The 14,264-nt window shown below is 43.4% G+C and overlaps 1 protein-coding gene across 6 annotated transcripts in view; it reads right to left on the reverse strand.

Moving 5' to 3' along the window:
• The window catches only part of wdfy3 (WD repeat and FYVE domain containing 3), a 54,924-nt gene that overhangs the window by 40,182 nt on the left and 478 nt on the right, over window positions 1–14,264 (reverse strand). For 4 of the 6 annotated variants that reach the window (XM_029259343.1, XM_029259340.1, XM_029259339.1 and 1 more), the window contains exons 1-6: window positions 6,811–7,164; window positions 6,478–6,688; window positions 6,157–6,280; window positions 5,042–5,151; window positions 1,927–2,073; window positions 1,025–1,217 (exon numbers count right to left, since the gene is read on the reverse strand). In XM_029259343.1, the coding sequence (XP_029115176.1) occupies window positions 1,025–1,217; window positions 1,927–2,073; window positions 5,042–5,151; window positions 6,157–6,280; window positions 6,478–6,688; window positions 6,811–6,836 (811 nt within the window). In that variant the 5' untranslated portion in view covers window positions 6,837–7,164. Of the gene's footprint in view, window positions 1–1,024; window positions 1,218–1,926; window positions 2,074–5,041; window positions 5,152–6,156; window positions 6,281–6,477; window positions 6,689–6,810; window positions 7,165–7,211; window positions 7,234–14,264 lie in introns of those variants that run through there. The other 2 variants (XM_029259341.1, XM_029259342.1) reach the window with 2 other exon arrangements.

The following is a 14,264-nucleotide window of genomic DNA, read 5'->3' on the forward strand; positions in this document are numbered from 1 at the left end:
ATCACATTAGAGCATCAAAACCTTGGCACTCCAAAGCTTTGCAATTCAGTTTCGATTTCAATGTACTTTTGTATAGTGCTGTTCCAAACGCATTGCCTTAGGGTGTCTAACAGAATAATACGAATACAAAAGCTTAGAGAGACATGCAGCAATTAGCATGAGTAATAACAAAGACATACAGCACATTTAAAAAGAAAAAAGAAAAAAGCCAGAAGGCAGAAGAACAGGAAACAAAACCCCCAAGGCAGTTACAAGAGAAAAACTTAGGAGTGGTCCAAATCCAACCTGCTAACATTACACATAAAAGGTGATTCAAAAATCTAACTGCTTAATAATCAGGTTCTGGAACAGACTTGGAGGGGGTGTGGTGGTGCAGTGGGTTTGGCCTGTGTCTGCTCTCTGGTGGGTCTGGGGTTCGAGCACCGCTTGGGGTGCTTTGTGATGGACTGAAGTCCCGTCCTGGGTGTGTCTCCTCCCCCTCCAGCCCTGCACCCTGTGCTGCCGGGCTATGTTCCAGCTTGCCGCAACCCTGCTTGGGACAAGCGGTGTGTGCGTGTGCGCATGTGTGTTCTCCCCATGTCTGTGTGGGTATCCTCCGGGTGCTCTGGTTTCCTCCCACAGTCCAAAGACATCCTGTTCAGGTTCCCCCTTAGTGTGTGTGTGTGTGTGTGTGTGTGTGTATGTGTGTTCCACTGACGTATGGATGAGTGACCCATTGTAAGTAGTGTATCTAGCAGTATAAGTCACCATGGTGAATAAGGTGTGTGGGCTGATAACGCTACATAGTATCCATTGTAAATCGCTTTGGAGAAAAGCATCTGCTAAGTGAATAAATGTAAATGTGTGTGGAACAGAGTGATGCTTATCAAGCCTCAGTGCATCTTCAGTAATTCAGTACCTTTCCATATGTTACTGTCACATGTCTGACAATTTACAGCTAGGCTGTCAATAATTTATACATCATAAATTATAGTGGGAGTACAAAAAAACGGGATGTGGGCAAAAGCCACCCAATGACACACACCGTGGATGTACTTGATGACGTTGGCAGTCAGACCATGGTAGGAGATGGTTGCAAGCACCTCACGGGCACTCCGCCGCCAAGGCAGGTTGTGGGGCGGACACCAGGAGGTGATGGCACTGAAGAGCAGCTGGAGATCGTCCTTCTGGGCCAGCTCCTCAGCAGGTGAAGCAAAGCTGCACAGCTTGATCAGGATCTGCCAGAAGGACAGGCAGTTGAAGCCCACGTCCTGTGACTGACTGAACAACCTGGCCAACAGCGAGCAAGCAGCATGCCTGGTGTCCAAGAAAGCCGTTCGTCTGTTCGAACCCATGCTGACTAAGAGAGATTATGTTAGTCTCCATCAAGCCAAAAATTCCTCATATAAATAGATTCAAAGTCTGGCTACAGAGCCAGCGCAAGCCTGGAAAATGTGAGACTGAATCAAGTGACTTGAGAAGATGTACGTGACTCTACAGTACTGTTCTGGTAAAATGTATGTTTTCCTCCAATAATATATGATTCTGCCTCCTGCCACTAAGAGGTTGTGGTAATGAGGTGTGATACTTTAAGCTGCACGTGGCTCGTGGAAATACCCTCATCATATACGTGTATGTAGCGCCCTTCAAAATGTGGGGAGCGTGGGCAACGTAATCAAAACATACACGGGGCCAAATGAAGAGAACAGTGAAAGCAAGGCAACCACAAGTGCCCTATATCTCGTGGAATTGCTGTAGAAGAGCTGGAGAGGAGCTCATTCCCTGCTCAAATCTGTAAACGATATCTTGCGAAAAACTCGTTTCCTGCAATGTGCAGTCCAGCTTTTGACCGGTACTGGTACTGCACATGAAAGCGCGTTGGAGGGACAGAAGGCAGGACTGTCCAACTGGTTCAGCCACGTCGGTGCGTGAGCATCTCCATCTCACCTGCACAAAAACCTCCTGCAGGAGGGCACGGCGCTCAGTCAGGGGCAGCTCGGCATCCTCGGCCAAGCGCGGCAAGTCGAAGAACAGGTAGAGACACTTCACCAGGGTGGAGGGCACCGACATAGCCGTCATGCAGTCCACCGTTTTCTGAAGAACAATCAACACACATGAGCTGCAGCACAAAGAGTCACACTTTTGGTTTCTAAGAGAAGGCCAATGTACACTTTCACTCAAAGTCCTGGCGTTACAGACATCATTTGGTGATTTTGCTTTCGGCTGCGAGCGAGCGGAACAGCCCACACGTAGAGCTGCTTTGTTCAGAGCTCCTCTGACAGCTCTGCTGAGAGGAATCACAACCGGAGCCCAGATGAGCTGCGCTGTACACGGTGTCAGACCAGCTCATCGCACTTTACTGGTCCGGGGTACGGAAATAGAAGTAGCTCTATGGTAATTCATGCACATGAATCACGTCTCTCGCATCGCTCGCGTCAAGCGCTTAAGCACCGCGCCTGCATCCCTTTCTGAAAAGCCAAAAGTGATATTTCTGTCACTCCCAGCAGACCAAAAAAACACCATGCACATATTTATCTACACCGAGAACAGTAGAAACAAACTGCAGCACTCACTGTAGAGCGCTATATTAACACGAAAGCAAGGCACTGATTCACCACCGATGATGCAACAAAAGGCAAGCGCGTTCTGCACATAACTGCATAAAATTATGAGAAAAATGTTTGCTATTAATGGGGGGTGCAGTGGTGCAGTGGGTTGGACCACAGTCCTGCTCTCCGGTGGGTCTGGGGTTCGAGTCCCGCTTAGGGTGCCTTGGGACGGACTGGCGTCCCGTCCCGGGTGTGTCCCCTCCCCCTCCGGCTTTATGCCCTGAGTTGCCAGGTTAGACTCCGGTTCCCTGCGACCCCCTATGGGACAAGCGGTTCTGAAAATGTGTATGTGTTTGCTATTAGTTACCAGCAGTTATGTCAAAGCTGGATTATAATATACCTGAAAGATGAGCCTCGCAGAAACTTACATTATTATCCATAACCTTTATCTATTCATGGATTTGTTCATTCATCCAAAGCTACGTATTAGGATCGGAATGACCAGCTCTTACAAACTGTTTTTACATTTATATTTACACTTATTCATTTAACAGATGCTTTTCTCCAAAGCGATGTACATCCCACAAATTTTGGATTCTTGCAGAACCCTCCTCCTCATAGCGAGAGCCCTGCCAAGGGTTACCAGTCATGAATAAACCAAAAGACAACGGCACTTTGGCAGCAGGGCGGCCGAGGTGTCCCGCATATCCCACTGGGCAGAGGGGTCTCACGGCTACACCCCCAGATGTACATGTTTATTTTCTGGTAGCAACATAAACCAGAACCAGACACCGAAAAGCCCTTAATTTTCATACTGTCACTAACTAGCTCTGAAATTTAAAAAAAAGGGGGAAAAAAGATGTCTCTAAAGATGAATTAAGTCTGAAACCAAGATCCAGAACCTCTTTGTAACGTAATAAAAGGGCTCTGCTTGGGTGACGTCATTAGGAGCGTAGCTGCCAAGCACAAGCCTTTCGTTATCTAAAGACTGGGTCTCTGCACACAAATAAACAAATTACAACAGTGTGGGTGGCACGGTGGCACAGCGAGTAGCGCTGCTGTCTCACAGCGCCAGGGTGGTGTGAGAGGACGTGGATTCGATCGCCTCTCAGTCTGTGTGGAGTTTGCATGTTCTCCCTGTGTCTGTGTGGGTTTCCTGTGGGTGCTCTGGTTTCCTCCCACCATCCAAATACATGCTGTTCAGGTTCCCCCATAGTGTGTGAGTGACAGAGAGTGTGTGTGTGTTCCACTGATGTATGGATGAGTGACCCAGTGTAAGTAGTGTATCTAGCAGTGTAAGTCACCTTAGTGAATAAGGTGTGTGGGCTGATTACACTACATAGAGTTCATTGGAAGTTGCTTTGGAAAAAAGTGTCTGCTAAGTAAATGTAATGTATAGGAAGACAGGGAGGTTTCAAATTCAGAATACAAAAAAACATAGAGTCAGCCCAATTCTAAAGTGAATTTTACTTCACCAAGCATTTATAAATGGAAAATTTCAGCCCTACTTTGAGATTTGCTGCAAAGGGATTTGAAAGCGTGCAACATAAAACCAAGAAAGATAACTAATTGGACAGATATTGTGCTGAAGAGCCACGGCTGTGCCCTCTTCGGGATTTTCGCGGGAGCAGAGAAAGCGACCCAGGCGGGGGCTGTAAAGGGAGGGAGGAGGAATGCTGCTCCTGAGCCTGGGAGCACGAGCACATAGCGGTATGAACTACTTATGTGAACTGACTCCCAGGAAAACAACAGACAAACACATTTCAACGAAAACTGAGAGAACCGAACCGAGTCAAACCAAGGAATCCCTAAATGATCCATGCACTGTTGCTGACTGAAACCACGGTAGAAACCCTAATATGATGTTCTTCTTTGTGTGACAGACGAAACCATCTGGTATACACTGACTATATTATTCCTTTAGCTGACACTCTTATTCAGATGGGTGTAAATTATTTATTTCCTTAGCAGGCACTGCAGTGATATTAAAGGGTCCGCAGCACTTTTACTCCGAACAAAAAATTTTTTCTATGACAGAAGAGGAAAGAGAATAATGAAGCGGCAGCAAAAGATGACGAGCTTCCCTCGACAATGCTTTTGGTTAAGAAACAGAAACAAAAAACAAAGCAAATACTAACAGACATTCAATAAATTTTGGAAAAATGAGCAAGTACACACATCTTCAGAGCCGCTTGTCCCACATGGGGTCACGGGGAACCGGAGCCTACCCGGCAACACAGGGCGTAAGGCCGGAGGGGGAGGGGACACACCCAGGACGGGACGCCAGTCCATCGCAAGGTACCCCCAGCGGGACTCGAACCCCAGACCCACCGGACAGCAGGACTGTGGTCCAACCCACTGCGCCACCGCACCCCCATAAAATGAGCAAGTACCAAAATATATTTACATTCATAACACATCCAGAAATAATTACATATATTCAGATGCATTTAAATGCAAAGTATTTGCATATGAGTGTAATTGTTTTGGCCAAACGCCCCCCCCCAACGTACCTGACCGGATGAGGCCAGCAGGTTGATGGTCGTAAGCAGCATCCATCCGCGACTGGCCTCCTCGCTGTGCTCCACCTCGAGGAAGTGTGCGATCGCTCGGCTGGCTTCCTCTGCAGAAGCCGAACACACCATCACACTCAGGCGCTCTTTCTGTCCTTATTTTTCAGATAACACGTATACATTTCACCCGCAATTCCGCGTCATGCCAGGGTCATCTGTCCGTACAACAAGCCAAATAGAAACCAATGATTTTTTTAACACTCAGGGGAGAGACTCAAAGAGACTTTTTGGTGTCGTTGCTGGTGCGGTATCAATTTAATAAATGCGTTTAGGGGCATTTAGTGAGTAAAGATGGAGCAATTTAAACATTTCATATGCTTTGATTTTATGGATTATACAATATTTCAAGACAGGTTTCTTGATAATAAACTCAAGCGTTTTGTGGCAGGGGATCAGAGATGTAATCATTCACCATATCCTTTGCAAGACACCTGGGAAGGAGCTCTTTGATGCAGAGATTCTGTGTGCCTGTAGCCTGCTGTGTGTGTGTTGGATGAGATAATTAATTCCCTTAGGTGATTACCGGGAATGCGGAATTAAACGGTTAGTCTGAAAGCTGAGAAGAACTGACATGGGCACATAAGAATAAAGTAATCATTTGGCACCGACAAGCAATATTCACATTCAGAGGAACTCCAAACCACTGGTGATACTCATTACTGTGGAACACTTTGTAAACTGTGCTCAGCTTATCTGCAATTAATTTATCAGATTTTAGAAAAACGTCCACCAATGCGCAAATGGCTCCCTTTGCCTGCTTGTTTATTTCTGACTTTGCACATACAGATATAACAAAATGTTGCATAAACAAAGATTAAAAACACACAGAGTCTGAAACCACTTGTTCCAAGCGGAGTCGCGGTGAGCCGGAGCCTAACCCGACAACACAGGGCGTAAGGGGGAGGGGACACACCCAGGAGGGAACGCCAGTCCGTCGCAAGGCGTCGCAAGGCACCCCAAGCAGGACTCGAACCCCAAACCCACCACGGAGCAGGACCCGGCCAAACCTTGTGCGCCACCGCGCCCCCTAACATTAAAAACACAATGAATGAAACCTGTCGACTTGTTAGATGCTCTTCTTCTGATCTCGGTCACAATCAGTCGTGAAACCTGGGTGGTGAACTGCAAGAGATCGGGGAAGCCCTCCGTCACCGACATGGGAGGAGTGTTTCCAAACACCTGGTGGAGGAACGAAATCATCAGTGCTTGGTTGGCCACGAAATACTGCGATCATAAAATACCATCAAAAACCAAAGACCGACAATATCTATATTGCTGTATCAAAAAGTCAAGTATAGTTCAATGACAAGACTGCTGAAATCACTGTGAATTTCTGGCTTTTCAAAAGATGACTACCACCGACCCCCCATGCTCACTCGGTTGAAGACAGGCAGCATCATGTAGAGCTTCTCCTCCTGTTCCTTTTGGGTCATGTGACGTGCCTGGTGGCACAGCTCAGAGGAGAGGCGGCGCAGGTGCATCATGCCTAGAGCATTGTCTTGGGGGCCGCTCTCCTCCTGCTTCGGCTGGCCCATGATCCTTTTTACCACGTTCATATTGTGTGGCGTCTTCGGGGCAAAGCCAGCCCTGACAGAGTGTCACAGAGAAGAGTGAAAGAACAAGTTGAGGGGAGAAAATGCATCCATTAAAGGTCAAGGAACTGCAGATAATGTTAAAGAATAAGAATGGACATCCCTCAAAATCCTTACCAATTCATATAATACATGGATGACATTCAATAATATATGAGGCAACGTGGCTGAAAGTCATTGAGAGCAGCATAGGCCACTGGTACTTGACCCTCCGAAGGTTTCGTTTCCCAGTTCCTTGGCCTGAAAGTTTCTCGTTTTCCATTTGTAATTTGGCAGATGGCTTATTTTGGAACAGTTCTTTAGCAACTGCCTTCATTTTTTAAAATTTTCTTTGCCTTCTTCAATTACCTATGTTGACAGTATGCTGTGTGTGCTGTGTCGCCGCATCAAGAAGGTACTATATGAAGAACATATTAAACTGTTAAAACAATTGCTTTATTTGTGTTATAGGTTGATATGGTGTTAGCTGCAACAAAATACCTCATCCCATAGTGTAATCAACTGACTTATCTTCTAACCTTGTAAGCACTCTTCACCCCTCTTGTCATGGATCAGGGTGTCAGCCAAAAAAGAAACAAACAGGTAAATAGAGAAATAAATAAATATTAGAATATGAATCCAGGAATGTTCAGAAAAATAGTCTCTTTCAGTTTTAAATCCCCAAATATGAAGTTCCTGCTACTTTGACAGCTCCAACACGAAGCAAGCGGCAAGGGCATGTATACGCTTGGGTACATTCAGAGAGGCTACTGTAACAGTGAAACGTTCAGACAATCTAACACACATCTCGGGAACGGCATCCCCTTCAGGGGCTGGCTGTTCACAACCAATTATTCTCACTTGATGGAATTAGAAAAGCGCTTCTTTTCAACATGAATGCAGCGCTAAAAGCAACTGGTGCTTAGTTTCCCCGCACACTTGAATGAACTTCTCAGCTTTTCGGTTCTGGATTCCCTAAACTCCGCTGAACTGGCCGACACACAACTAGCTGTAAAAGAACGGAATGCAGTTCAGTTAAATGTTGTTTTTTTAACATGGAAAAACACTGTTGCAGCGTTGATGCGATTTGCTGCAATCGTCAAAAAACAAACAAGCCGTTAACATTGAAGGTTTAACATTGAATGTACACGAGTGTACGTTTTTAAGAAGCACAAATAACATCCAGTTTTTGACTCAGTAAAACACCTAAAACATTCACACATATTTTTAAGGAAATTAATCCCTCAAAACTATATGAAATAAATCCTGCAAACAGCAAAGTATCTTTTGTTGACAAAAATGATTGCTTGATTATTTAGGAGATGATCTCTTGAGCTGAAAATCAAATGAATTGTAACATCAACAAAATCTAGAAGAATGGTGTTCACTTGCTCGAATCCACACACCCCTGTTGAACTGTAAGAAACTTTTGGCCATGTAATGTATATGTACTTGCAGTGAATACAGAAGCACATACTGTTTTCAACATATATGCATATATCTTGGTCCATGCGGACTGTATTGTGCCACACAATTGCTGCAGATTTTTTGGCGACAAATGCACCCCGTTCCCCACAACATTTCACCATCATCACCAGCTTGTACCACTGTCCCCATGAAGTATTTCTTGATGAATGCCAAGTTTTGACTTATTGCCACGCCACAGCAGAAACTAAGAAAGACCAGAACAGGCAACACTTTTGCACTCTACAGTCTTCTAGTTTTTCGATCATGTATCTACTGAAGCCTCATCTGCTTTTTCTGAGCCGAGGGGGGGCGGAGCCTGGCATGGTCTTCTGCTGCTGCAGCCCAGCCCCTTCAAAGTCTGAAGTTGTTTTACTGAGGTGTTATATTCGTACTTGTAGCTTGCCTATTAACCTGCACGAGTCTTGCAGTTCCCTCTTATGTTCATCATCAGCAAGGTGTTTTTGGCCCCAGGATTGCTGCTGACTAAACATCTTTGCATGTAATACCATTCTTTGGAAATTCTTCAGAGTATTAATGCATGAAAATGACAAAAGAGCGACAGCGTCTGACACACTGGAACTGGTGCATCTGTCATGAATTATAGCATGTTCAAAAGCACTTAGATCACACATCATGCCCAATCTAACACTCAGTTGAACAGTAAGTTGGTCTCTTAACCGTGTATGAATATTTTAGATGCTGAGTCACAGCCATATGACTCACTGTGATAGAGGTAAAGTGTAAGTGTAAAAGGGCAGGTTTACAGAATAAACTAGCCAGTGAGCACATATTTTGTATGTGTCACTCTAGAAAAGAGTGCATGTGCTAAACAAACAATGACAGTGTCACAAGACTACTCAACGAATCTGTGACTCAGTTACTGAGACACATTTGCAGAGTGTGTAGACAAGCACATAGACACTAAAGAGAGACATGCTGCAGCACTTTGAAAGAAACTGTCAAGCTAACAACTGAAGGAGCCCAGCTAAAAATACTTCCTCCCTCTTCCATGGATGCCAAGTCACTGTTCCAGCTCCTTTGCTTTTACATCAGAAAAGTACTAATACAATAATTTCAAGTGCTCTTAACAAAAGGCAAACACTGCAAAGGGATTTATGAATCTCAATCCAAAGCATATGCATGGAAGCTGTTCATTTGGATAAATGTAATTTTCTAACCTAACCAAACCTAACCTAGATTAAATTAAATTACACACACACACACACACACACTGACTGAAACCGCTTATCCCGAGCGGGGTCGCGGCAAGCCGGAGCCTAACCCAGCAACACAGGGTGCAAGGCTGGTGGGGGAGGGGACACACCCAGGATGGGACGCCAGTCTGTTGCAAGGCACCCCAAGTAGGACTTGAACCCCAGACCCACCAGAGAGCGGGCACAGGCCAAACCCGCTGCATCACCGCAACCCCCCCATATTAAATTAAGTTAAATTAAATTAAATTACACAATTGCCAACATAAACAATCCCTACACCCTAGCAAAAAATGCCAGGCACCGCCACCTATGGCTTCCTGTTTATCTAAACTAGAAGAGAAAATCAGAATTGAAAGGCCCACCATTTATGTCTTAGCCCAGATATTGTAAAAACCAAATTCCCTTTCTCCCTCAAAACTGCTGAATTCCTCCCAGCATTTAAGAACAGTCTCAAAAACCCTTTATTTTCAATCCATGTGGAACGTTCAGAGACCTTTGTAAATTACTCCTTCACCATCTGTACTGTTGTTTACATATTTGCTCTATGAATGACATTTCTGTAGGTACCTACTTGAGTAACGTGAATCAGTAAAATTCTGGTACCAACAAACAAGATCATTCTCGTGTCTTTTACATTTATTCATTTAGTTGAGGCTTTTCTCCAAAGTCACTTACAATGTTCAGGTTACAATTATTACAAATTTATTAGATGTCCTTTAACAATGATATGTCTGTGTCTGAAACATTTGTTGTGGAATATGCTTTTGCGTACCCTGACTTATCACTTCGAAGAAAAGCATATAACAAATACATGTTTAAATAAATGTAAATGATGTTTGTTAACCTACCGCAACTTGTCACTAATCTGATCTCTTAAAAATGAAGACAACAGTCATTATATCAGAACAGCTTCTGTATATTGTACAATACGGACCACAGTAGGTATGCAACTACACATAGTATATAATGCATCTCGGAGAACTACCAACATTTCTTCTGGCTGGATTTGTTTGAAAGGTAAATGAAATAAAAGTAAAATAAAATAAAGGTAAAGCTGAAACACACTACTAGAATCATTTACAACAAATGTGTAAAAACGTATATGTGAATTATATGTATAATAAATGTGTGTCACTGTATGTACGTGTATGTTTGTTATACAAACATAACAAACTGAATGCATAACAAATTGAGATTGTCTATAACTTCAGTTTCAGGCTGCATCATTCTGTAAATAATACTTTTATAAAGCATTAACATAACAAAAGCATTTATAATCTTTTACTTTAAAAAGCCATGGAAAACTATACACTATGTACAAAAAAAAGAGTGTTTAGTCCTAGCAGAAAATATTTCGGTAATGACTGCAAGCGTTCTGCAGGTATCGTATTTTTGGAAACCTCCACATCCTCTGCAGTGGTGACTTGCATTGAAATTTTTCATGTAAGGAAATGCCACATATAAAAACAACCAATTAAAATCTATCAAAACACTTCTTCATTTTACAGCCCTGACATGTTAATCCAAGTCAATCTTGAATACCATGTATCTGAAACTTGCAACAGGAACAACGGAAAGAACATGTACATCAAATTTGTTTCATTTTCATAAAAGAATCCATTACATCAAATTTATAACCTTTGGTCCTCGCTTCCTTGTGAGGAAACTGTTCCAGCATCAAAACTTGCGTGGAAGGAATGTTGAGTACTTTTGATATAAAGGCAAGAATGGCTCTCTAGTTTGTGTAATTCTTCGAGATGCCTGAGAGCAAGCCTTCCGCAAAAGTTTATGGGGAATCCGAATAAAGCAACACCATGGAACAAGTTCAACCCAAAATGGTAATTACAAAGATAACCACAAAAGTATGTCTTGCCATTTACTTATTAACCTAAGTCTTTGCTATGGCAATTAAATGAAAGAGAACTGCAATTACTTTCTCTGTTGTTTTGCAGATATATTTGCACTGATTTCAGGAAAGTGCAAAATTAATTTAAATTGGACCTTATTTTTATGTTATGATTTTTGATTTACCCTTGAATTCATCATCAGTGTGAAGCTCCTTGCTTTCACAGGTTTTATATTCAGTTTAATTTGTTTCAAATGAGGAAATATAAGGGGGTGCGGTGGCGCAGTGGGTTGGACCAGGTCCTGCTCTCTGGTGGGTCTGGGGTTCAAGTCCCGCTTGGGGTGCCTTGTGACGGACTGGCGTCCCGTCCTAGGTGTTGCCGGGTTAGGCTCCAGCTCCCCACGACCCCGTATGGGACAAGCGGTTCAGAAAGTATGTGTATGTGAGAAAATATAACTGAAGTAATACTAAATGAAAAAAGACCATGTTACATGCAATACAATTTTTTAAAGCCATAACACCCAATCTAGCAAATGTACAAGTAACATATGGGTAATTAATCTGAAATTTACTGAAGTAAATAAAAAAAAAAACAACAAGTGTCATTTTTAATTGCTTTGTGCTATCTAGCATTACCCTCTGGGAAAAGCACTGTACATATACATCCAATGGAACAGCATGAAAAAATGATTATAAAAACATATCCAAGGCCTAATTCAAATAGAAAAAAACATATGTTAAATATTTAAAAATATACAGAAAAACTGTAAAAATTTACCAAATTTCTGCACACATGAAAAAATTGGGGCAGTTTGTACAGCAAGTAAAATAAAAACAGAGGCTTACAAAGACATAAACAAACCACTAATCACCATGGTGACAAACAGGTTTCATTTTCACAGCTAGCTTTCTCTTAGCTCTCTGCCAGGTTCCCAAGACCAACATATACATTCCAAAAATAGGCACTCTAAGTTGTCTCTCACCAGCTGTGGGTTCGGCATACTGAAAACGTTTAATTCGACCTCCTGCAGAGTGAAAGAAACCAATGTCACTCAGCAGAATCAGAACACAATGCCGACATTCCAGAGCGATCTGCAGGGACTGGCACTGCCAATTCCGATGGCACCAAACCGTGTGTGCGTGCGTGCAGTTTCTCCTCACTAAGCTAAAGAAAACATTCTAACATTTACATCACTGTGGGTTGTGGCACATTCATCTAACTGTGCAGGTCATGGTAGCACATGTTAAAGTCTCACTTTGCAATCAAAGGAGCTGGGTTTGAATCCCGGTCCTGCTGGAGAACTCTTGAGCAAGGTACTTACTCTGGATTACTCCAATAAACATTACTCTCCTGTATAAAGGAGTAAGTAGCTCAACATGACATTGTGGGATAGCAGGTAGTGCCACTGTCTCACAGCGCTTGGATGGCATGAGAGGACATAGATTCAATCCCTGCTTGGTCGGTGTGAAGTCTGCATGCGCTCCCCGTGCTTGGTGACTCTAAATTGCCTTTAATGAGAGAGAGTGGTAAATTGCTCTGGTGCGCAGATAAGTGATTGATTATAGTTGTGTAATCAGCACTGTAAGTCAGCTCAACTTAATTATATGTCATAGTCATTGTAAGATGCTGTAAAGAACAGCATCTGGCTAATTGCAAGACAGCTGGTAGCAAAATTTACATTTATTTATTTAGCAGACACTTTTCTCCAAAGCAACTCCCAATGAACTCTATGTAGTGTTACGAGCCCACACACCTTATTGACCAAGGTGACTTACACTGCTAGATACACTGCTTACACTGGGTCACTCATCCATACACCATAATGGTCAGAGCTGCTGTCTTTGGACCCAAAGGTTGTGGGTTTGAATCTCACCTCCAGCTATAGCACCCTTGAGCAAGGTACTTACCCTAAGTGCTCCAGTGAAATCACCCAGCTGTACAAACGGGGAAATAATTGTAAAGTAGTTTAACATTATAAGCTCCTTTGGAGAAAAGCGTCAGTCAAATCAACAACTTGAAATGCAACCCTACTGTCATACGTTGCCTTGGAAAAAGTTCCTCCTGATCTTCTCGAGGAGTTAACGGCTTCCCTGAGCGGGCATTTCAGAAGCTGGCTTGATTCAGTTCAAATCGTGAGCTGTAAAATGAAATTCTAAAAATGGCCATTTTTCAATGAATCATCTGACAGTGTTCAGGAGTCACTGTTAGATTCTAGGGGCTGCAAAACCCTACATACAAAAACAAGACTAATATATATAGCAGTTTACCTCATCATGCACGTCCAAACAAATCCACGACTAAGGTTAATAAAAGGTCACAGTTTCACACAATACAAATCTGACATCAATTTTTCATTTGTTCATTCCTAAAGTCAAGTTCTCACTGGTACTGCGTTTTATTTTTGCTCCATCAGTAATTGTTTAAACGGCAAATGTTAATAACAGTGTTATAATACTACGAATAATAACAACTCCGTGGTGCACCTATTGGCACCCGACTTGGACGCCACGCTGCTGTGCCCTTGACTTGAACGAGGTGCTTAACCTGTAAGTTACACATAAATTCCCTGTAAAATGACAAAAATAAAAAGACTCGTTATTGAGGAAAGTTTGTTTCATGTTTGTCGGGAGAACGACGATAACTGCCTGGAGCTCCTGGCTGTGACACAGCGGAGCAGGACTAGCTTCATATAGCTCGTCAGTGGCGGGGGTAAATTATAACCGCAGAAAAAGGTGCTTAGGTGGGAGTTTCAGTTTACCAATTAAATCTCTGAATCCACGCTAAAGACTTTTAATCGTGTGATAACGGAACGGGGGTGTTTGGGAATAGAGCTCGGCGGTATTATTATATGTATACGTGCAGGAACACGACGACGCCTCACGCACACGGCGCACCATCAACAGAAGCGGAGAAGCGGCAGCCTACGGTCTCCCTGCACCGTGTCCGCGGTCTCCAGCACTTTCTCTGTGCAAATGTGAGGCTCGCGGACGCGCCGGAGGCACGTTCTCCGTAAATACGACTGTCGGCCACTCGTTTCCCGGCGGAGACGTGTCCTTAGCCAGGG

Source organism: Scleropages formosus, chromosome 17 (genome assembly GCF_900964775.1).
Source record: "Scleropages formosus chromosome 17, fSclFor1.1, whole genome shotgun sequence".
Classification (NCBI taxonomy): domain Eukaryota; kingdom Metazoa; phylum Chordata; class Actinopteri; order Osteoglossiformes; family Osteoglossidae; genus Scleropages; species Scleropages formosus.